The sequence below is a fragment of the Ptychodera flava genome, chromosome 14 (genome assembly GCF_041260155.1).
Source record: "Ptychodera flava strain L36383 chromosome 14, AS_Pfla_20210202, whole genome shotgun sequence".
NCBI classification, from domain to species: Eukaryota; Metazoa; Hemichordata; class Enteropneusta; family Ptychoderidae; genus Ptychodera; species Ptychodera flava.
In genome coordinates, this window is record NC_091941.1 from 33,636,527 (window position 1) to 33,663,969 (window position 27,443).

Genomic DNA, 27,443 nt, shown 5'->3' on the forward strand with positions numbered 1-27,443 from the left:
TCACTAAAATTGTCCCAAAAACTTATCGGTTTGAAAAATCTGGAGTCGTCATGCATTGATCAGGTATTTACCCTGCTGTAGAGAATTGCCATTTCATAAATCTTCATAAAAGTCACAAAAAACCTGCAATCTCTGGACCTCTCAATTCAAACTACTCGTACAACTGAGCGTCTTCTCATGTTATCCGGTATTTATAACAAATGGGCGTCTTTAAATCAACTGACAATGGCAAATATTTAAATTGAACTGAATGAACTTCCATAATATAAGGACTGAATAAACTTTAATAACTTAACGAGAAATTAACTTAAATAAAAACTTTTCAAAGATAAAAATTTGAGTCTTATATTCACAATACATTCGAAGCATATTCCACCAGACACATACTTTATATTCTGGGCAACTGACTGAGATAAACCGTTAACAGACATTATTTTAGCGACAGTTTTACAATTCCTGACATTTCAGAAGTGCTTCAACATGCATAGGACCTTGTACATCTCCTGGACAAGAGAACACTGCGGGCAATAATGCCTCACAAATTAAAATTTCATTTTAATATGTACCTCTGATAGGAATAGTTCACAATCAAGAGAAACTGTCAGGACTAATAAACTTACAGCGAGGGCACGACTTATCGGAACACCAAATTAGGTAATTACCCAGCAACTTAGCTGAGCACTTTGCAATTTGACCTGGCATTTACCTAAACAAGAGTGTGTTTATTGTCTGAAAACTGATAAGATATCCACCAAACTCAGCAGGCAGCTCCCACTGAGTAAACTGATATGCCTACACAGGAACAACCCATTTTCAACTGGCATCCAGTTCATGTGAAAATTGTGAAAAGGGGGAATAAATATTATGATGTAACACAATCTATTGTACTCATTTGTGTTCCTGGGCCTGAACCTGACAGGTTTTGCCTCTGTATGTAATTTTGAATTGAAACATCACAGCATCCCTTGCAAATCTAGAGTTACAAAACTCGTCAAATTTACCACCTTCCATGAGCCCACCACTAACATTGATGGAACAGTCCATTTTTATGGTATGATTGGATGGTTGCTCTGACGGTCAGTGTTTCTTCAATGTATGTAATTGTGATTAAAAAACTGGTAATAACATGCATATATACAAAAACAGGACACAAAATGACAGCGGCAAATCATGTTTCAGTTACACTTTACAACATTTTATTCCGGCCCTTCAAAACTCTCCCATCAACTATACATGCAGCTGCTAGACAAAAATTGTGTTTTGCAGTGTAGGCATATCAGTTTACTCAGTGGAGGAGCTGCCTGCTGAGTGTGGTGGATATCTTATCAGTCTTCAGACCATAAAACAGACTCTTGTTTAGGTAAATGCCAGGTCAAATTGCAAAGTACTCAGCCAAGTTGCTGGGTAATTACCTCATTTGGTGTTCCGATAACTCGTGCGCCAAGTGTAATTTTAATACTTAATACTGCTTCGAATTTTTAAGTGTAATTGAAAGTAGGTTACCGAGGGACAAGTTCAAAGATGGCTTTTATAGAAGGTGTATTTTTAATTATTCTATGGTAAATTCAGCTAATCATCTTCGAAATTGTTATTTTTGGATTGGTTCAGATACCTTAGATCCAGATATGTCATCTTTCCTCAGATCATGTGCATTTACTTTATCATCAGAATTACACTCAGTTCCCGAGATATAAACATTTGAACATACGTACAAGTATTATGCCCCAACTGATTATAATTAAGGAGTGGAAAACAAAAAGTTGCCAGAAATCGAAGTTGAAAAAATGTACGATCAATCAGGCTAAAAAATAATGCTACCTCAGCAATCTTCCAGTCCCACCCCAGGATATCAAATGGTCCACCCCTAACACACAACCCTGCAACGCAGAGCTTGATCTATGCGTACTCTCTGTGTGTATGAAATTACCGCTACGTATGTTTTCCGTCGAACTGATTTGCAGTTCCGTAAACTTGCCAATAGAATTATTCAAACTGTGAAAAGCACACAGAACGGTACAAAGACGATCACAAATCAAAGGACGTTTTCAGAAAAGCTATGGCTAAGGAGTGAGATCCGCGTCAGAATCTGAGTCTTAGTCGAACGTTATGAAAAGTAATAGAATGAGGAGTTGTGAAATGGAATTCGGAATAGAATGTGGAGTTGTATGTGGAGTTGTGACATGGAATTCGGAATAGAATGTTGAGTTGTGATATGGAATTCGGAATAGAATGTGTAGTTGTGAAATTGAATTCAGAATAGAAGTGGACTTGTCAAACGGAATTAAGAATAGAATGTCGAGTTGTCAAATGGGCTTCAGAATAGAATTTTGAGTTGTCAAATGGAATTCAGAATACGATGTGGGGTTGTGAAATGGAATTCAGAATAGGATTTTGACTTGTCAAATGGAATTAAGAATATAATGTGGATTTGTCAAATTGAATGCGGAATAGTAAAATAGAATTTTGAGTTGTAAAATTGAATTCAAAATAGTAAAATGGAAAGTGGTAATTTTGGCATGGATTGGACACCATATTACGTCGACGATGTTGTCCTGTACAGTGATACCTAGGAGGAACACATCAAACTCATGTGGAAGTTCTTTGAGAGACTGGGCAAAGCCATGTTAACTGTCAACCTAGCCAAATCTGAGTTTGTTTGGGCAAGGGTGACTTTCCTTGGACATACTGTAGGACAGGGTGAGGAAAACCTGATGCGAAAATCAGTGCCATTTCAAGTTTTCCTATACCAAATTGCAAGAGACAACTGATGCGTTTTCTCGGTGTGGCTTGTTACGACAGAAAATTCTGTCCACATTTCTCTACGATTTCTGAGTCTTTGATTAACTTACTTAAAAAGAAAGTAAAATTCGTTTGGTCAGAACAATGCTAACAGACATTTGATACACTTAAAGCCATACTGCAAAGTTCTCCAGTCTTGTTTGCACCAGATTTCAGTTTGCTGTTCAAATTAGCTGTAGATGCTGGTGATGTGGCTGCTGATGCTGTTTTATTGCAAGAGGATAGTCATGGGATAGATCATCCTGTTTGCTATTTTCACACAAATTTAGCAAATCCTAGAGAAACTACTCTACAATTGAAAAATAGTGTTTATCTTTGATATTAGGGAGCGTTCAGTTATTATGGCCGGGGTGGGCCGGCAAATTCTTCCTGCGCATCAGTCGAAATAAGAGAACTCCCCACCAATTGTACCAAAAAATTGATGACACCCTTTCAAGATGACAAAAATTTCATGACCCCCCCCCACATTGCGTGAGTACAGCTGCACAAACAAACAGCTTGGCAGGGGTATGGAGCGATATAATCCAAAAAAATAGAGCTTAGATTTTTCAAATGACCTTCCTTACAAACTCACAAGGTGTTAATGCTCAGATTTCCCCCCTGACTTGCTAGTATTTTGAAATTACCCCTCAAAGGGGTTGGACAGAAATTACTGGTGGATCGCAATATTTTTGCGCAAGCGTGTGTGTACAAAATTTTGATATTTGGATTTAATTAAAAATCAGCTGTTGATAATGTTGATTCACTATACATGGTATACATATATTTTCCAATACATGTATGAGAAAACTATGTAATACTTTTCCAATGCAAAACTGTCTCTATGCATTTATAGATATCTGATAATTTACATAACTGAACAGAAATGAACTTGGTTGTTACAACAGGCATGTGGACAAAAAGTTTGACGTTAGAATTTCACCAAAAATGTTCATCCACTATACATGGGAGTCAATGCTAAAATTGTGAATAATTTTTTTCAAATGGAAAACTTGGTATACTTGTGCATATACAGACGTTCAATAATTAACACAGTTGTACTTGATTAGAATATGATGGTTAAAGGTGCATATTATGTGTACAAGAAATCTGATTATGGAATTTCACTGAAAATGTTCATCCACTATACATGGGAGTCTATGAGAAAAGTATGAATAATTTTTTCCAATACAAAAATACGTAAACCCGTTTATTTATGTACTCTCGATTATTGATATTAATGTACTTGATTAGATTAGGGTGGTAACAAATGGATGTGTTCGCCAGAAATTGGATTTTGGAATTATACCAAAATGTAGTTTCACTGTAAATGGAAGTCTATGAGGAAAATATGAATTATTTTTTTCCAATACAAAACTATCAAAATCTGTGTATTTATAGGCATTTAATAATTTATTCTAAAGTACTTAGTTAGCCTAGGATGGTGAAAGGTTGATATGTGTGCAAGAAATTGGATTTTGGAATTTCACCGAAATGTTGATTCACTATACATTGGAGTCTATGAGAAAACTATGAATAATCTTTTTACAATGCTAAACTAAATTAATTTGTGCTTTTATAGGTGTTTGATAATTGGTACAAATGTACTTGATTCAAATAGGGTATTTAAAAGTTCAGATGTGGACAACAATTATGATATTGGAATTTCACCTAAAAGTATTATTTAACTTTTCATGATACTAGTAGTCTCAGTACAGGTAACTGTTAAATAATTTCCCTGACAAAACTTGCTATATCTCTAATATGTAAGTAATAGGAATTGTTCATCGCCTTCAGTGCAGTGAGCTTGATTTACAATAAGACAAGCCTCAGAGTTGTCAAGTCAAGATGTTCATGTGACAGATAATTATACTTTTGTTCAGATTTACAGGTGAATAACTTAAGAGAATGAAATCATGCAACAAATCATTTTTATTTCCCAGAATATTTCTGAACACTGAAACTGCTTTTTGACGGGACGGATACTTATGAAAATTAAGTGACCCCCCCCTCTGAGCTGTTTGAAAAATACATGACCCCCCCCCTTTGCAGTTTTCAAATTTGAGGTGACACCCCCCGGATTTTGCCGGCCCACCCCCGGCCATAATAACTGAACGCTCCCTTAGCTTTACAGGATTTTGGAGTTTATGACACTTGTTACTGAAAATGACCTCGACCTACTTTTGCTGACAGAAACATGGTTATCGTGTGGTGAAGGTGACCACTTCACAAGCAACGAAACTATTCCGAATGGTTACAAATTTCTACACACCCCGAGATTAAAGCAAAAAGGTGGTGGAGTCGCAGTCCTTCATAAAAGCAGTGTCAAAGTTACTAAAGTTACACAGCAACCATGTTATGCCTTATTCGAATGCATTGAATGTGTAATCAACTCTACAACTGATAATGTACTGTTTTTAGTGCTTTATCGCCCGCTTCCGTCGCAAAACAATAAATCAACAACTAGTGCTTTTATTGAGGATTTTTAGACTTATGCTCAAGACAATGTTTATCAAAAGGTAAACTTTTAATTTCTGGCGATTTCAATTAATATATTGATAATAGACCAGCGTAGACGTATGTTGCTTTAACGATATCTTGGAGTCAGCAAATCTAGTTCAGCATGTAAACGAACCAATCATCTGAGCGGTTTTTTGCACAGGATCATCAGAATCATCACTTGTCAACGATATTAAGATCACTGACCCGCTTATATCTGACCATCATGCAGTGTTTGTTTAAGTTTGAGATGGTCAAAGTATTTCCGGCTGGGAAAAAGATCTCTTCCCGTAAAATACAAGACATTGACATTGAAAGTTTTCGTCATGATTTGGAGAATTCAACACTCTTGACCAAACCTGTATTGTCACTCTCTGAATTAATTTTATAGTATGACAATGACCTCAAACAGTTTTTGAATCACCATGCACCTATACAGAATCGATCTGTCATCCTGAGACCTAATACAAAGTGGTACACAAATGAGATTCTAGCAGAAAAAAAAGAGAAGACATGCGGAACGGAGGTGGAGAATAACAAAATTGATGATACACAGAAATGTACAAGACTCAGTGTGAATTAGTGACTCTGCTGATTGAAAGAGCCAAGATCTATTTTTATTCCGAAATTGTGAGAGACAACAGCGCAAATCAAAAACATCTGTTTAAAATCGTGAATAAATTATTCACAAGTCCGGGAATATCCTCTTCCATCGCACTCTTTCTTTTCGAATCCCGTTTGGGTTATAGTAAAAAATTTATATTCTTTAACCTGAGTGGACAGTATTGCTGGTGGATATTTACTTGTCCCCGAGTCTGTCTGATAGCTCAGTAAAAAGCTTCGTGCTTTTCCGATTACTATATGTGTGTGTACTGTGTGTCTGTGTTTGTACTGTGTCTGTGTGTCGTCTGCTCTACGCACACCGTGTTGTTCGGTCGCGCACAGAATTGCAACATCTAAGTCGGTTACTGTGACCAACTCTTTTGGGTTGGAAGCAGTGGCCGACTGGTTTTGTGTGAGGCCTATCAGCTAGGCGATGTTGCCGTGAGTGTGTGGGGGTTCGAATCCCGTTTGGGTTATAGTAAAAAATTTATATTCTTTAACCTGAGTGGACAGTATTGCTGGTGGATATTTACTTGTCCCCGAGTCTGTCTGATAGCTCAGTAAAAAGCTTTGTGCTTTTCCGATTACTATATATGTGTGTACTGTGTGTCTGTGTTTGTACTGTGTCTGTGTGTCGTCTGCTCTACGCACACCGTGTTGTTCGGTCGCGCACAGAATTGCAACATCTAAGTCGGTTACTGTGACCAACTCTTTTGGGTTGGAAGCAGTGGCCGACTGGTTTTGTGTGAGGCCTATCAGCTAGGCGATGTTGCCGTGAGTGTGTGGGGGTTCGAATCCCGTTTGGGTTATAGTAAAAAATTTATATTCTTTAACCTGAGTGGACAGTATTGCTGGTGGATATTTACTTGTCCCCGAGTCTGTCTGATAGCTCAGTAAAAAGCTTCGTGCTTTTCCGATTACTATATGTGTGTGTACTGTGTGTCTGTGTTTGTACTGTGTCTGTGTGTCGTCTGCTCTACGCACACCGTGTTGTTCGGTCGCGCACAGAATTGCAACATCTAAGTCGGTTACTGTGACCAACTCTTTCGGGTTGGAAGCAGTGGCCGACTGGTTTTGTGTGAGGCCTATCAGCTAGGCGTTGTTGCCGTGAGTATGTGGGGGTTCGAATCCCGTTTGGGTTATAGTAAAAAATTTATATTCCTTGGTGATATAGTCAACAAATTTTCAATTTCTTTGTGGATAAAATACAGAAAATCGGGACTGATTTGCAGCAGCAACCCGGTAATAAAACCCCTTTCAGTTTTTACACCTGTGACAAATTCGAACAGCGTTTCACCACAACTCTCATCATTTGAACCAACCACAGAAGATGAATTACATGATATAATCACGCAGTCTCCAAACAAGCATTGTCGTCTTGATCCACTACCAACACCTGTTCTCAAGGAATGCATCCATGTCCTGCTGCCAACTATTGTCAAAATTATCAACACGTCTTTGTCAACGGGTCAAGTTCCCGACTCACTGAAGAACGCTGTAATAACTCCTTTGTTAAAGAAACCACAGCTGGATCGTGAAATGATGAAAAACTACAGACCTGTTTTAAATTTATCTTTTTTATCTGAAATCCCTGAAAAGGTCGTTGCAGCTAGGTTAACAAATTATCTCCAATCAAACAAACTAGACGAAATTTTGCAATCAGCGTACAAGAAATCACATAACACCGAGACTGCCCTCATTCGAGTCCAAAATGACAGGCAAGGCCCTAGATGATCGTAAAGTGGTTCTTTTAGTCTTGCTCGACCTTTCTGTGGCATTTGACACCGTCGACCATTCTGTTCTCTTAAAAACGCATGTGCAGTAGATTGGGGAACACAGGTACAGCCTTATCGTGTTTTAGATCATATCTTCCAATCGTAACCAATCGGTGCCGATAGGTGATATTTTATCCAAACTACACGTTCTTGAGTACGGTGTCCCACAGGGATCGTTCCTTTGGCCGATTCTGTTCACTGCATATACCACACCTCTTGGAGACCTTATTCGACGAAAAAACACTGATTTTCACGCCTATGCGGATGACACACAATTGTACCTGAGTTTTGAAATGGCAAACATTGGGTACAGTTGTTCACACTGGAAATCTGTATTGCTCATGTTCATAGTTGGATGACAGTTAATCTTTTGAAACTCAATGCGGATAAGATCGAACTGCTATTGTTTGGGTCTCGTCAAAACTTGTCTGCCTTGACAGTGCCATCGGTGCAGCTGCAGATCAATGGAAATGTAATCACACCATCAACAACAGCCAGTAACCTTGGTACTACACTTGATATGCGAATGGACATGAAGAATCATGTGAAACAAGTCTGCGAATCCGCGTTTTTTCACATAAGGAACATTAGCAAAATAAGAAAATATCTCTCTGATGATACAGTCAAGATATTGGTCCATGCGTTTGTTACATCGAGGCTTGACTACGGGAACAGTTTACTATATGACATTCCAATGAATAGTGTCAGAAAACTTCAACAAGTACAAAATACTGCTGCTCTCTTGATCTCTAAAACCAGAAAATACGATCATATAACAGGAATTTTACACAATCTCCATTGGCTTCCAATATCTGAGCGGATTAAATACAAGTTACTACTTAGTACATATAAAGCAATAAATGGCCAGGTACCTCAATGTCTCTGTGAGTTGCTTCATTTATACAAACTAACACGAAATGTCCGCTCAAAATCAAAATTACGTTTTGAAGTTAGATCCTATAAGTTGTCTTATGGTAAACGTGCCTTTGCAAATGCAGCACCCTTGTTATGGAATCAGCTCCCCATAGATATTAGACAATGAAGGACATATGGCTGTCTATAAATGTTTTTATTATTATTATTATTATTATTATTATTATTATTATTATTATTTCTTCAAATTAGCCAATAGTGGTTATACAACCTTCTTGTTTTTCTGCAGAAATGAAAAGGCAAAAATCAGAGATTGTTTAAGATGGAGTTTAATGTTACATGAGTTTAACCTTGACATGAGACATATCAAGGGCAGAGACAATTTGATTCTAGGCTGTCTCTCTCGTATTTAAAGATAATTCTGTTCACACTTTTAATATCACTTGTGTAAAAATAAACATTTTTTATTAAAGAAATTCCCTTTTTTGGAGAGGGGTTGTGTTATTTAGGTCATTTAAGCCCACCCATGAACCTCAGTTTAATAAGTCTAGATCATTCTTAAGGCCACTGTCCTTCTGACCTTGAAATTAATTAGTTTAAACTCTCTGGAATTCAATTAGTCACAAGTGGAGATCATTTTAGAGCAGTAATTAGCATATCAATAAAGGTTTTAGATTGTTCTCTTATATGACCATGTAGGTATAAATACCGGGGAGGCACAGTTTTTCAGTCAGACATTTGGGATCCTGTCACAGACGTGTTACTTCAAGACTTTGCCGGCAGTATTAATTCCAAGACATTTCAAGACCTTCACAGCAACGCTGGATTTATTCTGTGGACCTTGCGCAACCTCAAGCCTGCAAGCAAGCCAAAGGACTGCTCACTCTGTCTCAGTGTCTGTCTCAATTCTGGAGCTCTGTGCCGTCCCAGATGAGATAAGCAGCCTGTAAACTATTATAGTTTGTACTCTATCCCTTGACTTTGTGATTAGTTAAATTTTTGTAATAAATTTCATTTTAAAGGAAATTGCTGAGTTCACCGCTTTTTTCTCACGTAACAATATCAACAATCATAAAGCTATGTACAACATTATAAACAATCTACTACACATGACAAAAGCACTCCAGTTTCACTGCATACTACTTCCCTGGAACCTGCCAACCGTTTTGCTGACTTCATTTCAGAGAAAATAAAAACATTCGTACTGACCTCCAAATCAGTCTAAACACTCTGACCTGGCAGCCTTTGAATTTGATAATGCACCAGAGAACATTTCGACACTATCATTATTCAACCCTACAACTACAGAAGAACTGCACAATATCATTATGCGATCTTCCTATAAATCATACAACCTCGACCCTATACCCACTTCTTTACTCAATCCACCACTACCTACCACCATGAACATTGTGAACTTGTCATTATCCACCGAACACATGCCCAACAAGATTAAAACTGCCATCGTAAGACCATTACTTAAGAAACTACACCTTGATCCTCAGCTGCTGAAAAACGACTGACGTGTGTCCAATGTATCATTTATTTCAAAAATGATTGAAAAGTTGTTGCCAACAGGATTACCTCCCATCTACAATTATCAAATCCTGATTACACTGGACAAAATAGCAAAGCAAGAGAGCAAGCTTAGCAGGGGGAGGGGTCACACAGCTCAACGATACACAAAGATAGACTGGTCTCTTGGAACAGTAGAGAGTATTTATTGCTCATAAAATATGGCACTACAATGGTCAAAGGTTTACCACGTTGAATGCAAAGAGTTTCTGAAAAAGGTGATAAAGTGACTTCTGGCTACGGGGTAAAGCCTAGTAACCTAACTAAAACTAACTGTTGCAAAGTACTAAATCTACACAGAAATCCCCTAGAAATTACAATGAGTGCAATTTGCTAAAAATTCACATACACTCTTAAATGTCAAATTCCTTTAAATTACAAATATTCAGCATGAAATTACTGAAAAGATAATATTACAAGAAAATGGTCTTAGTTGAGTCTAGAGTCTCACGCTTTCATTAATAACAGAGGACAACGCAAACAGGTTTATTAGAAAAGGGAGTGGGAGGGACGGAAATTTCAGCAGGGCTACTGCTTCTGTTACAGTATAGCACCTGTACTTGCTGCTGCTGGCAATAGCTTGCTGAAATACTTCCAGAAAAACCCTGTTTTATAGAGCCTGAATGTTTATCTATGCATATTTGTTTATGCATGCTAAGTGTCTGATTGGTTGACAATGTTGAAAAAATAGCTTAACTTTAGGGACTGGACAGAAATTACAGGGGGTTGGCCAGTGTGTTTTTGGGGGAGGGGTCGCCATTTTTCGCGCAAGCATATTTGAACGGTCATAAAGTTTTGTGCAAGCCTTTGCAGGAGGGTTACCTTTTTCATGCGTCAAAGCTGAACAGGTTTGTGCACCTATTGAAGAATATGGAATACTGAAAAAAAAGAAAAAAAGTATCTTCTGGCATTTCTTGAAATTTCCACTTTTGGCGCGCCCTTTGGGGCGCAAGTTTTAGGGTATATTAAACAATTTATTGATGATCCAAGCAGCCACATTGAGGCAAATGATTTCAGTTGTCATTATTTCTACTTACCCAACCCCTCTTTTGTGCATAACTGACTAAAACTTTCAACTTAACCTTTCAATAACAATTTGAAAGATAACTTATTTGATATCATTCTCCCATTGACAATATATTAGGTATAGGTCGGTGTCAAATGTTCTTGTCGCTTTATGTACATTTTTATTTTTTGAGGACTTTGACAGAATACAAACTATTTAGAATAGTGTATAGTGTCATCAATAACAACTGGAAGCTTCAGGTCAAACAGCCTTTGAATAACAATTTTGGAGCAGACAACCTATGTGTTATTTGTATTAACCTCATAGCCTACAATGTATAGTGAATCAAAATTTCGGTGAAATTCCCAAATCAAATTTCTTGCACACACATGGATTTGTAACCACCCTTGTCTAATCAAGTACATTCATATGAATAATCAAGCATATATAAACACAAATTTACCAAGTTTTGTATTAAAAAAATATTCATAGTTTCCTCACAGACTCCCAAGTATACCGGATCAACATTTACAGGAATTCCAAAATCAAATTTCTTGTCCACATATGCACTTGTAAACACCCTATGCTAATCAAGTACATTCATATCAGTTATTAAACGTATATAGATGAAAAGAATACTCTACTCAAAATTGTTTTGTGGTCAATGTGCCCAGAGTCCACCACTGTAATGATATGTCTCTTGTGTTAATTACAACAAGAACCCAATGAGATCCTTCGTCAATAACATCATTGACAGGAAGCAAGATTATATCCATATTGAGTGCTTCATTTAACATCAAACACTCTCCCCCATCCTCCTATAACATAAATCCCTTAAGCGTGAGGACAATATTTCATTTTGAATCTCGTCATCAAGGTCTTCTCTACTGATACTGAAAATAACATGATCCCCTTTGTGGCATCAGTTAAAGTTATAGGCCTTGTCTTCAGTATAGTGGTGCGTGGTTCCTGTACATTATACATTATACACAAAGCCCTCCCTACATCCTGTAACATCAGTCAATCAATCAATCAATCAATCAATCAGAAGAATTTATAGAGCACCAGTATCCACTACGAAGTAGTGTTCAATGGCGCTGTACAAAGTTATGGCAAGGTGTCAGTAGGCTCTTTCGAAGAGTTGGGTCTTGATGTTCTTCTTGAAATTGTCCAGACTGGAAGACCGTCGTATTTCTAAGGGTAAATTATTCCAGTTAAGTAGAGCAGCACGCGAGAAGGTACGTTCACCATAAGTTTTCAGTCTGCATTGTGGAACATGAAGAAGATCCTTGTCATTTGACCGGCGAGTATGGGATATAGGTTTACAGTGGATTACGTCTGATATATATGTTGGAGTGCTGTCGTGAAGTGCCTTGTAGGTGATGAGTAGAGTCTTGTACTGGATTCTGAAGACAACCGGTAACCAATGTAGATTTATAAGAACAGGTGTGATATGATTGAATTTCCTGGTACGTGACACTATTCTAGCTGCAGTGTTCTGAGCGTGCTGAAGTGGTAAGATGTCTTTGGCAGGTAGTCCGTATAATAATGAGTTGCAATAATCGAGTTTTGTTGTAATGAGGGCATGAACAAGCATTTTGCAGGCTTCGTCGGTAAGATAGTGGCGGATGCGACCTATTGTGCGAAGGTGGTGATAAATGGATCTGCAGGTCACGGCTTTGTGGTGTTGTAGACTGTGCTGGTCGTCAAAAGTAACGCCAATATTGCGGGCTGATTTTGCAAGTTGAATGCAGGAGGATCCAATGTTTATGTGGTCGATGGGACGAGGCAGGCGGTTGAACTGTGTCTGGATAAAACATGACTTCTGTCTTGCTGTCATTGAGTTGCAGTTTGTTTTGTTTCATCCAGGTTTTGATTTCTTGAACTGCTGATTCCATCTTGCTAACTGTGGTTAATGTGTCAGATTGGGAGAAGTACTCAGGTATAGTTGATTATCATCGGCATATTGGTGGAAATCAATATTAAGGTGATGGATGAGCTGACTTAGAGGTTGGATGTATATGCAGAACAGAAGAGGGCTGAGTACAAAACCCTGAGGTACTCTGAACTGCAGATGTTGAGGCTCTGATTGACAACCATGTATGGATACTGACTGGGTTCTGTTCTTTAGGTATGATGAAAACCACTGTAATGTGATGCCGATGATGCCAAGTTTGGATAATCTGGTGATGAGTATATCATGGTCAATGGTGTCAAAAGCAGCAGACAGGTCGAGCAGAATGAGAAGTACACATTGACCTCTATCCAATGCAGTGCAGATGTCGTTATGAACTTTGAGTAGTGCTATTTCCGTGCTATGATGTTTCTTGTATGCTGACTGCAGTGGTTCCAGTAGTGAATTGGTGCCCAGATATGTGATCAGTACAACTTCTGATGAGTTGAGATCAACAACCTTCTCGATGACTTTGGATAGAAATGGGAGGTTTGAAACTGGTCGGTAGTTTTTGAAGGTATTACTGTCGTATGACGACTTCTTTAGAATTGGTGAGACAATTGCATTCTTGAGTGATTGGGGTACAGTTCCAGTAGTGAGTGATAGGCTGATGATAACAGTTAAAATTGGCATGAGTTTATCAAAACATTGCTTGAGAAGTGAAGTAGGAATAGGATCTAACAGACATGTCTTTGATGGTGAACTGGATATGATCTTCATGATACTGTCCTTGCTTACAGGATGGAATGAAGAAAACGATGATGTGGTGACAACTTCAAGGAAATCAAAGTCTGTTGATGTAGTGATAGAGTCCAGGCTTGAACGGATATTACAAATTTTGGCGACGAAGAAATGGCTGAACTCTTCTACAAGTTCTTTGATTGAGGTGTGGACAGGTAGAGCATTAGCTTTTGGTTTACCCGATAGAGCAGAGAAGATCCGGAAGAGCGATTTCTGGTCACCCGAGTTGTCTGCAATGAGGTTGTTGTAGTATGACTTTTTAGCATTTCTAATGGCTTGGCTGACAAGATGACACTGTTCACGAAAGATCTGGTGATGAATTTCCAGCTTGGTTTTCCGCCATATACGTTCAGCTTTCCTTCTTTTTTTCTTTGCGTTATGAATATCTTGAGTATACCATTTGGTATAATGACGCACAGTGACAATTTTCTTGTTGAGGGGAGCATGTTTTTGAAGGATTTCTGTGAGGTGTTTATTGTAGACTGATACAGCTGTGAGAAGATCAGTTGGCGGTGCGGTAAATTCAGGCTGCCTGCCCAAATTATAGATGATATTGTCAACACAGACAGTGGAGATACAAAGATATGATATTTCCTGCTTGAAGAAGGGTGGTTTTGGTAAAACCAGTTCAGCATGGACAGGGTGATGGTCAGAGAGTTCAAGGCTATCAGCAGACACAATACTAATGTTTGTAGGAGAATTTGATATGATGAGATCCAGAATATGACCTTTTGTGTGCGTTGGCTGGTTGACCCATTGTTTCAGGTTGCATGCTTTGATGATTTCATTGAATGTCATAAGTCCCTTATGCTTGAAGACAATCTTGATCACAAGATTCAAAAATGAATTATTGTCCTCAGGCTTAAGGGAGTTATGTTATAGGACGAGGGGGGGGGCTTGTGTGTAATGTATACTATAGAGGCAGTAGCAGCAATTATTGCCTTCAAGATTGAACACAATAATTTAATTTTGAATGTCTTATCAAACTGTTCGCGTCTGACACTGAATATCATGTCCTCCTTAGTGGCACTAGTGGTAGTTATAGGTTCTGCCTTGAAGATGGCACTACTGCCTCTATAGTATACATTTTACACAAGGTCTCCCCCTTCGTCCTATAACATAACTCCCTTAAGCCTGAGGACAATAATTCATTTTTGAATCTTGTGATCAGTATGTTCTCTACTGACAGTAAGAATATCATGTCCCCCTTCGTGGCATCAGTAAAAGGTGTAGGTCCCGTCTTTACTATGGTGGTGGTGCCTGTATATTATACATTATACACTAAGCCCTCTCCCTTTGTTCTATAACATAACTCGCTTACGCCTGAGGACAATATTTCATTTGTGTATCTTGTAATCAATATGTTCTCAACTGACATTGACAATATCATGTCCCCCTTCGTGGCATAATTTAAAGTTATTGGCCTTGTCTTCAGTATAGTTATGGTGCCTGTATATTGTACATTATGCACAAAGCCCTCCATTTCATCCTCTAACATAAGTCTCTTATGCCTGGGGACAATAATTTAATTTTGCATGTTTCTATCAAACTGTTCGCTACTGACACTGTGAATATCATGTCCCCCTTCGTGGCATCAGTAAAAGTTATAGACCCCATCTTTAGTATGTAGGTGGTGCCTGTATATTATACATTATACACAAAATCCTCCCCATCGTCCTATAATATAAGTCCCTTAAGTATGAGAACGATATTTCTTTTTTGCATCTCTTTATCAACGTGTGCTCTACTGACACTGACACTGAGAATATTATTTGCCCCTTCGTGGCATCAGTGAAAGTTACAGGCCCCATCTTTAGTATGTAGGTGGTGAATGTAAAATTATACATTATACAAAAAGCCCTCCCCGTTCGTCCTATAACATCAGTTCCTAAAGCCTGAGTATTACATTTCTTTTCTGCATCTCTTTATCAAAGTGTGCTCTACTGACACTGATAATATTATGTCCCCCTTCGAGGTATCAGTGAAAGTTACAGGCCCCATCTTTAGTATGTACATTATACACAAAGCCCCCCCCTCCTCGACCTATAACATCAGTCCCTAAAGCCTAAGGACGATATTTCTTTTTTGCATATTGTTATCAGAGTGTTTCTACTGACACTGTGAATGTCATGTCCCCCTTCATGGCATCAGTGAAAGTTATAGGCCCCGTCTTCAGTATGGTTGTGGTGCCTGTATATTATACATTATATACGAACCCCTCACCCTTCGACCTATAACATCAGTACCATAAGCCTGAGAACAATATTTCTTTTTATACATATTATAATCAAAGTATTCTCTACTGACACTGAGAATATCATGTCCCACTTCATGGCATCAGTGAACTTTATAGGCCCCGTCTTTAGTATGGTAGTGGTGCCTGTATATTATACATTGTGCACAAACCCCTCCCTCTTCTTCCTATAATATAAGTTCCTTTGGCTTGACGATAATATTTCGTTTTTTCCTCATTATTATTAAACCGTTTTCTTCTATCAACTTCAATATCATGTCCCCTACATGGCATCAGTGATAGTTACAGGCCCCGTTTTTAGTATGGTGCTGGTGCCTCTACAATATACATTAGACACAAAGCCCTCCCTTTCTGTCCGGTCACACAAGTCCCTTACGCCAGACGACTATATTTCATTTTCGAATCTCGTTATCCAAGTGTGTCCTACTAACACATTAAAGGTCATCTCCCCTTCATTGCATCAGTGATAGTTATAGGCCCCCGATCTGTATGGTGCTAGTGCTTGTATATATTGCATTGTACGTAAACCCCCTCCCTTCGTCCAAAAAAATAAGTCTCTAAGCGTTAGAATAATACAGTATTTGACTTTTGCATTTTTAAACAACTTTTCTCTCCTTACACTGTGAATATCATGTCCCCCTTTCATGCCATCAGTGATAGTTATAGGTCCTGCTCCAGCATCGCACGAGTGCTTGTATATATTGTAGTGTACATAAACCTCCCCATTTCTCCCAATAACATATTAAGTCTTTTAAGCGTAAGGATAATATTTCATTTTTGCAGATCGTTATTAAAGTGTTTTCTTCTATTACTGTGAATAACATGTTCCCCTTCACGGCATCAATGATAGTTATAGGCCTCCATAAATATGGTGCTGGTGCTTGTATATATTGGAATGCACATAAAGCCCCCACCTTGTCCACTAACATAAGTCCCTTAAGCATGAGGATAACATTTCATTTTTTCATATTTTTATCAACGTCATGACAATATTTTATTTTTGCACGGTGTAATACAAGTTTTATCTACCTAGAATGTGAATATCATAATCCCTCCGTGCTCCCCGTTCCCCCTTCGTTTTAGGGTAATAACCCTTCGTATCCCCTTCCCCCATCGTTTTAGGGTCATAATCCCTTCGTATTCCCCTTCCCCCTTCGCTTTAGGGTCACCCCATCTCGTCCAGGACAAAGAAGTTAGACAGCATTACACCAGCTCTCTACAATCTTCACTGGCTACCCATTCCACAGAGAACTGAATTCAAACTACTTCTGCTCAGCTTACTTATTAACACTTTTAGAAACAGTACAAACCTACCCGTAACCTACGCTACAAATCACAGTTATCACTCCAAAAACATAGAGTTAAAACATCATATCGGAGATGTGCCTTTATAAATGCTGCGCCGAAGCTATGGAATTCCCTACCACTTGATATTAAAGAGAGGCAGTCACTTCCCATCTTTCAAAAGAAACTTAAAATGCATCTCTTCAAAAAGCATACACAGCCCGGCAACACTTTTTCTTTTTTCAACTCTGTGAAGCGCCTCTGATCAGTTTTTCTCTGGATTTACGGCGCTAATTAAAAATTATACTTTTTACTTTTTTACTTTTTATATGAGTCGGTGTTTTCAATAGCGGCAGCTGGTCTCCTCTTTGCAGGAAGTCACTTGTAATGTTTGCAACTTGGAGTTAACTGTAACACGTCCCAGCAGTCTGAACGGCGATGAACGCTGATAACTGTATCAGCTGTCGTTTAAAACTTTAGAAGAAGTTGTATTGCTATTCTGTCAGTATTGGATGGGTGAACAAACTCTGTAAGGCATCATACTTATTCATACTTCAGAGAAATGCATTCCAGGATACTTTTTAAAAGTGACCCATGAGCGATAGAGAAATGTATTACTATTATGCGACATGGGTCTCTTACCTTGATGTTGAGTGTTGTCCGCCTTTTGCAAATCCTTGGTAGATCGCGGTAATGGCAGATATTGCCAGCATTCCACTGAACAGAATGTAATCAGCAACACCAAAAGGCACCGGGTCGTTCGAGCTAGTGGACATTGCTATGTGAAATTAACTGTAAAATATAATTAGGAGCAGCGCTACAAATGACGATGTTCTTGTTTTGAACTGACAGTTCTTACAATCAGCTATTGTATTGTAACAATCAAGATTTGAACTACACACAAATGATTGGCCGATGAAAAGATTGATAATCTCTGACTGTGTCTTTCGTAGGTCTTTGAACACACTGACCTTAAGGTAGATTTTCATCATGTTGATAAACATATATTGTTGAAAAGCTTTCTAGGGTATTATAAAAAAGACATTAAGGCTGCGTTCACAAACGCCTCTGGAGGGCGACGGTAGATTTTGGGGGGGATTGAAAAAATTAACAACATTCCGGGGAGATCTGAAAACAAATTGACATTACAAAGGGAGGAGGACTTGAAAATATATTGAATATCAAATTCCTTTTCAAATGCCTCCTGGCACTTTCATTTCCTTTTTCGGCGTGCCCTTTTGCCACAAGTTTTAGGGTATATAAAACAATTTATTTATAATCCAAGCAGCCACCTTGATACAAAAGATTAGGTTGTATTGATTTCTACTTATCCAACCCCTCTTTTGTGCAAAACTATCCTCTATAATGACTAAAGTTTTCAACTTAACCTTTCAATAACAATTTTGGAGATAACTCATTTGATAACATTCACCAGCTGACGATATATTGGGTCTAGGTCAGTGTCAAACTTTCATGTCGCCGTATGTACATTTTTATTTTTGAGGACTTTGACAGAATACAAACTGTTTAAAATAGTGCATAGTGTCATCAATAACAACTGGATGCTTCAGGTCAAACAAACTTTGAATAACAATTTTGGAGATGATAACAGATGTGATATTCGTAGTTCCTCATAGCCTACAATGCAGTGAAATTCCCGAATCAAATTTCTTGCACACACATGCACTTTTAACCACCTGAGACTAATCAAGTACATTAATATCAGTTATCCAACGTCTATAAATACACATATTTAGCTAGTTTTGTATTGTAAAAAAATATTCGTTGTTTCCTCATAGACTACAACAATGTATTGTAGATCAACATTTAGGTGAAATTCTTAAATCAAATTTCATGCACACACATACCACCCTTGTCTAATCAAGTTCATTATTATGAATAATCAAGCGTACATAACTAGACATATTTACCAAGTTTTGTATTGTAAAAACATTATTCATAGTTTCCGCATATACTACGATGTTATTTCTATGAATACTCTGAATTAAGTAAATATCTCGCTATGATTTATCCTCCAGAATTGGAGATTAAAGAAACTACAGAAACGGCCTTTTCTGCTTCATATCTGGACATTTTACTCGAATTTGACTCTAATGGTCACCTTTTCTACCAGGCTATATGAAAAGAGAGATGATTTCAACTTTAGTATCATCAATTTTCCACACCTCATAAGTAATATTCCACTCTCACCAGCTTATGGGGTATACATTTCCCAGCTTATTCGATATGCTAGAGCATGCAGTTCATATGGTGATTTTGTAGAGAGACATGGCTATCTCTCTTACAAACTATTAAATCAAGGTTACACCAGAGCAAGACTTGTCTCTATATTCAAACGCTTTTTTGGCAGGTATCGCAAGCTGGTAGATAAATACAATATCTCTCTTCGACAAATGATCACTGATGGCATCGGTGACATTGGGCCTTAGTTAGTGACCACTACCTATCTGACTTATAGATTGATATATGGCGGGTGCCACATGTGGGGCAGGATGCGCTTACTATTTTCGAAACACCTGACATCACTTCTTGGTCTTCTGGCCAGAGGTCCATATATCTTTCTTTCATGAATGTGACTTTGTTTGTGTGCCGTCTATTTACTGTCTGTTCTGTGCTGTTTTGTGTCTATGTTTACAACTATTGTCTTCCGAATTCCGACCTTCTGTCATTGGATTATGGATTGGTATGATTGCGATTATTTTGCAAATTGGGAAAAATTATTCTCAGTTTTGCCATACACTCCCGTGTATTGTGGATCAACATTTTTGGCGAAATTCCAAAATCAAATTCCTTATACATTTATTCACATGAAGTCACCTTCTTCTAGTCAAGTACAATTATATCAATATTCAGGGTCCATACATGCACAAATATTGCAAATTTTAAATTGGGAAAATATATTCATAGGTTTGCCTTCCTTTTAGGAGGAGACTTCAAAATCATGGTACGTCAGAAGGGAAGGGGGACTTGAACACATTGCGAGTTTGTTAGGGGTACTTGAAAAAATCTGAGAACATTTTTTTGCAATTTCCCGCCCCCCTCCAGAGGTGTTTTGTGAATGCAGCCATTGGTAATGCTATGTGTGTGTAATGGAGTGACAAATTCGTTGGAATGGATTGTGTTCTTTGATGAACCGCGAGTCAACTGAGTCTTCACATCGGCACACCAATACATGCCTCCTCTCGTGTGAATTTCGTGAAGTGACGATTGTACTACCACAATGGTATGAAAAGCTTGTACATAGAATGAAGGGACTTACTCGTTTCCTGTGAAGTAAAGTAATGACGAAAACGCCCGTGAATGTAAGAGAGTGCACCAGTAAAACAGTATCAATGTGTCAAAGGTGCCATACTGAGACTGTGTTATGCTTGAGAACTGCTTTGGAATCCGTGACAAGTTGCATCCACCCCTTCTGATGCCGTGATTAAGCAATAAAGCACACCCAGCGATGGTATACCACTCGATTTTGACCAGTTCACTTCAAATATGCACGAGCGATAGCGAGTGCATATATGGAGTGAACTGGTCAAAATCGAATGGTATACCTTCGCTGGGTGTGATTTATTGCTAGTATATCATAGCAGTATATTGACTTTTTTGGCATGGAACGGCAGAAAAGGATTTTTGCTTTAGCCTAAAGGTCACGTTTGTACCAATCGTGGTATATCGCGAATCTACCCCGATTCGTTTCACGCCTCGACTAATCAGATGGCTGCATTACCGCCATCAATCTAAAACACGTGTCTTGACATTTTCTGTTTGTAATTTCGATAATGTCAGTCATAATAATGCGCAAGCTCTCAATTCGTTTATCTTGAATAAAACAGAAGGGGGTGCAAGATATTCCACTTTTCATGGATTTCAAGACAACGGCATCGAGCTTTTAATTCGATAAGTCAACTTGTCGTTTTTGCGTGACCAATCGCGTCCAGGTCGGCTGTTGGGGTTGATACTTCTCAGAGTAACTATAAAATTGTGTACATTGCATTTATCCCTTCTACACTCTTCAAATGTAATATGCAGTAAGGTCAACTCATAATCGGTTCTCACATATACAGTGGTTCACTTTGACCAATTGGCATCAGACGAACTAGACATATTGTCTAAATCGAGGTGCTGTCAACACTGTCAGGCTTAACTATCATCTAGGCAGTATTATCAGTCAATTACAAAGAACTCAACTCTGCAAATATTGAAACATTGTCTAGCAGAAGGTTAGACATAGTCAAAATAACAACACCATATATATCCACGCATAGCCAGCTAACTGTCTAGGAGGTATCACTTGCAGACAAATATAAGGCTTTCGCACTTACAAATATTTGAACAGACGAACCACATGCACATATAAATCATTAATAAATAAGCAAGTATTTTCTCAACACACCAAACTTCATTGCCTTGGAACTTATGAAATCGGATTGCTGGCAGACGTGGTATGGATCGGGTGCTGGTGTTTCGACAACGTCTGACCTCCTGGTAGACAATGTCTCAACTTTTGTTGATCAGCTCATAGTACCGCCCAGCTGATAACTGCACCTGACAGTGTTGGCAGCAACTCGATTTAGATAATATGTCTAGTTCGTCTAATGCCAGTGGGTCAACGCAAACGTCTGTAAGTTTGACCCCATTGGTTTGACCCGACGCCGAGCCTTTTATCGTTCGTTTGATTTGAACTGATACAATACAGTATTTTTAAACATGTTTGTTACATTGTTTTTGCTAAGTGACATGTTTCTTGATTGTTATCATTTCTTTCCCAGGTCCACTCTATTTAAGATAGTGTGAATGTACCACTTGTCGTATTTCTTAAATCAAAGTTAGGCCAAAGTAATTAAATTCTTTGTTTTGCGTCCCCACCCGCATAGGTTTTTAAGGTTTTCATGAGAACACACACAATGTATTTGAATAGGAACTTTAGGACATGACCGCTTAGCTTTTCTGAACTAAAATTTTGTTACAATTTTTTATTTGCTGCAATCAAATTACATTGTGTCAATTTTCTTGTTTGTGTTTTTCAGCCGCTTAGACGCTTACCTTTTCCCATTTAGAGTGGACGCAAAACAAAGAATTTAATTACTTTGGCCTTATCATAATGACCGGTCCTACATGTAAATGGTGCGCTGGATGAAGGAACTCCTTTAATTTCTGATACAATTTTCATATCACCTAATGTTTATTTAGCTTGCTTTGTCTCATATAATTTATGATTTACATTACAAAGCAGAGTGTCAAAGTTGGTGTAACTTTGTCATCTACCTGCTATTTTAGTTGTTTGATATGGTCTGCCAATCATTCTATATTCTGATTGGCTGAAGGCAGCCAACCCCTGATTGATGCGAAAGCGAATTAAGCAGTATTATCTGGTCAACAGGGAGATGAAAAATCTTGTTTCAAACTACACATTAAATTTATACGGTCCCATTGTGATATCAGACTTTTATCAAAAACAAAAATACCGGCATTACTGGCGTATCCGAAAGGAATGTTCGCGGACTCTGTGCCAGGCCTGGTATTTATCATCACAACTCGCGAAAAACTTCATGAAGAAGTTGCAATAGCTGCAACGGAAGTTTGCCTGTCGATACAGAGGGAACTATGACTGTTATGAAAATCTTACTCAGCAGCTGCAACGTACCCCTCTTTCTTAGGAGCATGGTCATGTATAAATCAGTGTCAGCTCCGATAAACGGACGCGTACGCGCGCACGTCGGGTGAAACCCATATGTGATAACCGATTATAAGTTGATCTTATTGACTATCATATTTTTAAAATGCAGAAGGAATAAACGCAATGGGCACGATGCTATAGTTGCCTCGCGAATTTTCAACCAAAGGTTTTAGATTTCACATCACTTGGACGTGATTGTTCACGCAAAAACGACAACTTGACTTATTGAATTTAAAGTTGGTTCCATTGTCTTGAAATCTACGAAAAGTGTGATATCTTGCATCTCCCTTCTGTTTCATTCAAGATAAACGATTAAAGGCTTGCTCATTGTTACGATTAAAATAATCGAAATTACAAATCGAAAGTGTCAAACACCCGTTTTAGATATGGTATATGAAATTTATATACCATATTCTAAAACAAGTGTTTTGACATTTTCGATTTGTAATTTCGATTATTGATTATTTAATAATCACAGCATCAGAAGGGGTGGACGCAAATCACTAATTCTTTGCAGCCTATTAATTTGACGTTGATGGAAGCGTGACGAAAGTGCAAAAATGTCAAAGGACAAGCTGTTGTGATTGTCCATTACAAAAAATTCTAGTTTTAAATTAATAAACGCACTTTTCGGTTAATCTTACTTTCTTTTGAAAAGAGTTTTTTTTGGAGTAAAACAATCCTTTAAACAACAAGCCACAATGCAATCATCGCTACAATACGGTAAAAAGTTTTCTCTTACGAGTAGGAAATACCTGCCATGGATTACAATGGCAACCTTTTCAAAAGCGTCCATCTTCTGTGAATTATCCTTGAATGATGTAAAATTCTCAGTATTTATTTCCTGCATCATGTTATGGATTACTCTTTAGGTGAATTTAACGACAAAAATCCATACAGCCACAGTATTGTTAGAATGCGAATATTGCAGCGTTCATTCCCTTGACTCATGCTTTTCTGTGAATTAAAGGTCTGGAGTAAAAGATCACGTATATTGAACTACCGCCTAATGGACAGGGCCGTAGCCTGCCAGGAGGTGCCCCTGGAATTATCCACTGTGGATATGTAAATCTGTGTAAATTATCTAAACTCTAGCTAAGCTAGGTTCTGCCTCATGCAGTTTCGTCAGGCTATGACCTTAATGAACCAAGGCCGAATTCTACTCTAACTGCCATAATTGATAACATATAATAAATCAATCGCAGAAGGCATGCTGAACAATCGGTCAAACCATATCACATATGACCTGAGCTTGTAACGTGCAATTCTCTTAGCGAGTAGACTCACTCATCATAAGCTCTGCAGTGGTAATTTGTATGAAATGGGTCTACAGAGGACAAAGTCTAACTTAGCTCAAAATTTCCACTTCATTCATTTACGAGAGAGTGAAAAACAGCTTTATAAAATGGAGATGGGGACAGTTATCTTACATAGGTATGTGAAAACTGTGTTACAGTAGAGTAAGCTCATCAATGTCACAAATTAATACAAAGTAATGATTGAAAGCCACAGTGACCACTCCGCAAACTCTTTTGTTGCGGCAGGGTTCATGAGAAATAAAACAGCAGCTACTCAAACTTTAATTGTGTGTTTCTTGATTGTGTTTGTTATTTATTTCGTGTTCTATGTGTTATTGACCCCCGCCCCCAGTATCCCCAAAGTTATAAAAGAGGGGCCTTGAACAGTTCCACGTTTGAACGACAAAATGATAAGGAACACTGATAAATTCTATCGATACTGTGTGGCGTGCGATGTAAGTCCTTGCAGGGTACCAGATTATGGACTGCCAGGTCCTAATTACAACAACCTGTAGGCCTTTACTGTGAAATAACTGTCAGCTCGTAAGCCTACGTTCTACACCCATTGCACATGTACATAACACTTTCTTCAGACCACGTACAGTCCAAAAGGACTGCGAGGAGACACTTTTCTACTTCTTCTTATTATTAGTATTATTATTCTGGTACATGAAATGCGAATGATACATAAAATGTCCTCGTAAGACCTGGTTAACTTAAGATCTTTGAAAACTGGAACAAAACGTAGCTAGCTTATCATTGGCAGCGACAAACAGATTAGAGAGTAGCTGGTAAATAAGTGATGCAGTGTGCAAACATTTTAGAGAGTCTTCTCAGAATTGACAAGGGCGAAAGAAATTACACCACGATTGACATAAAAACGTAAAGAATATGCATTTTTCTGTCAGCTAAAAGATATCTACCATAAACAAATGAAAAAATACCGTTTTAATTGCACCACTCTATGACTGATAGCTTCATTCTGACATAGAAACGAAATGTACTTACATTTCAGGTTGACTGCGCCTCGGACACAGATGTTCGGACTCTCTTACTTTTAAAATTGTTTTCTGATCTACCACTTGTGGGGATTCATTTTAAAGCTCTTGATGTAGGAAAACTTTTCACCGTCTTAGTTTTTCGAAAATCGAAAATAATATTTCTCTCCATAGAGTTAACACAGGGGAGGCGGCCACTTTGAATTTCCAATATATGTAAATCTTTGGTAATTTGTTTCTCTAGAAGCAAAACTTGCGCAGTGAACCCCGATTTTTATTCTTGATTTTGAAAGAGAATGGTTGAAATATTCCTGGAGGAAAGTTTGCGCAAAAGTTTAAGTCTTTCACTGTCGAGGCGCATACTACTTTAAATGACAATCTGACACGCCAATCTACCTTCATGGTGTGTATTGTGAAAAAGGGCGACAACATTTGACTTTATGAATAGGCGTAAGGCATCAGCTGAAACTTTTAATGTACTTATTGTTCAGCACCTTTGAACTGTTTATAAATCATCTTATCATCTACCATCCGTTTAACAACATCTGAAGGGACGTTGCTGCAATGGGCCGATAAAATGAACATGTCGATAAAACAAGTCAAAGGAAGACAAGGTCAGTTTGTCAGACCCAAATAAAGGTCAACAATGTTGTCAAATGTCTGTTTTTGTTTAATGTTGTATATGGGCCTACCTTGAAGTGGAGTGTTGACCGCCCTATACCTTTTTACCGTCGAAATTGCAAGCATACCGACGGAAACTAGTAGTCCACGACACACCTTACGGCATGGGATTGTTCATCGATAGCGTAGACATGGAGAAGACATTCAACTGTAAAACGATAAGATTGATGATTTCCGTCATGAAGATGTATGAATGAGAGATGTCATTGAGAAGATTAAGAGAATGTTGTCAGCCGGGTAGATATCAAGGCTTTCTTTAGACACGTCTACTGATCTGGTTGTATATTGTCTGTTTATTCTGTTGGTAAGTTTGATAGAACGTTTCGTTCTAAAAGTAGACTTCATCAGGTTGAAGATGTCTACAAAAGGAGAATACAGACAAATACAGAACAATGTAAGGCTAGTGTTGATTTTCATTAAATGCTGAATGTACTTTATAGGCTGAGTAAATCAGAAAGTTACAAACATCCAAAAACCCGGTTTATCTAATCATATGCAACAGATGCAAAGAACAGTACGTAGGAGAAACTAAAACCGAATTTCGTCTAAGGTTCAATAACCATCTATCAACAATAAGACTCAAAACTAACACTCCCTCGCGATTCATTTCAACGAAAATCAGCACACCACTCACGACGTTTCAATTATAATAGGAATTATCAAAATAAATAAACAAGATGGCACGCTACGCAAGAAAGTAGAGTCCATCTGGATATCAAAACAGGGTACATTGTCACCAAACCTCAACATTCTTAGCTAATTGTGCTCGACAAGTAATTTAAATAACAATTGCTCACAGCGCCCTCGGACAAGCACTATAAATAAACATGACCGCCAATTTTGAATTGCCACTTTCCATCTGCGCCACACATAAACGGTAAGAATTGTCATACCCGTTATCATTTGTAACTTTCTAATTTACTCAGCCTATAAAGTACGTTCAGCATTTAATTAAGATCAACACTAGCCTTACATTGTTCTTTATTTGTCTGTATTCTCCTTTTGTAGACATCTTCAACCTGATGAAATCCTACTTAGGACGAAATGTTGTATCAAAATTACCAACAGAATAAACAGAAAATATACAACCAGATCAGTAGATGTGTGCAAATTTATTCACCGCTATTACCAACAAGACTGGGAGCTATCTGTACATCTCAAGTATACTTATATATATATATATATATATATATATATATATATATATATATATATATATATATATATATATATATATATATATATATATATATATATATATATCTGTGCTAACAATTGAAATAGTACGTTAAAAATTGAACTGAATGCATGGCTATTTTGAAATATGTTGTAATTGGCTTGACGTTTTTCACTGGCTTATGTCCAGTTTTCCGATTGGCTGATGTACTTATATTCTGATGAGATTCAAGCCTTGTTTTGAGTTGTACCATTT

At 37.9% G+C, this 27,443-nt stretch overlaps 1 protein-coding gene across 2 annotated transcripts in view; it reads right to left on the minus strand.

The window, feature by feature from the left end:
* The window catches only part of LOC139150244 (sodium-coupled monocarboxylate transporter 1-like), a 45,540-nt gene extending 24,631 nt beyond the window's left edge, over window positions 1–20,909 (minus strand). For both annotated transcript variants that reach the window (XR_011556210.1, XM_070722491.1), the window contains exons 1-2: window positions 20,623–20,909; window positions 17,985–18,134 (exon numbers count right to left, since the gene is read on the minus strand). Coding sequence is in view for 1 of the 2 variants with exons in the window: in XM_070722491.1 (XP_070578592.1) it covers window positions 17,985–18,118 (134 nt within the window). In the remaining variant the exon portion in view is untranslated. The remainder of the gene's footprint in view (window positions 1–17,984; window positions 18,135–20,622) is intronic.
* Window positions 20,910–27,443: the final 6,534 nt, after the last annotated feature.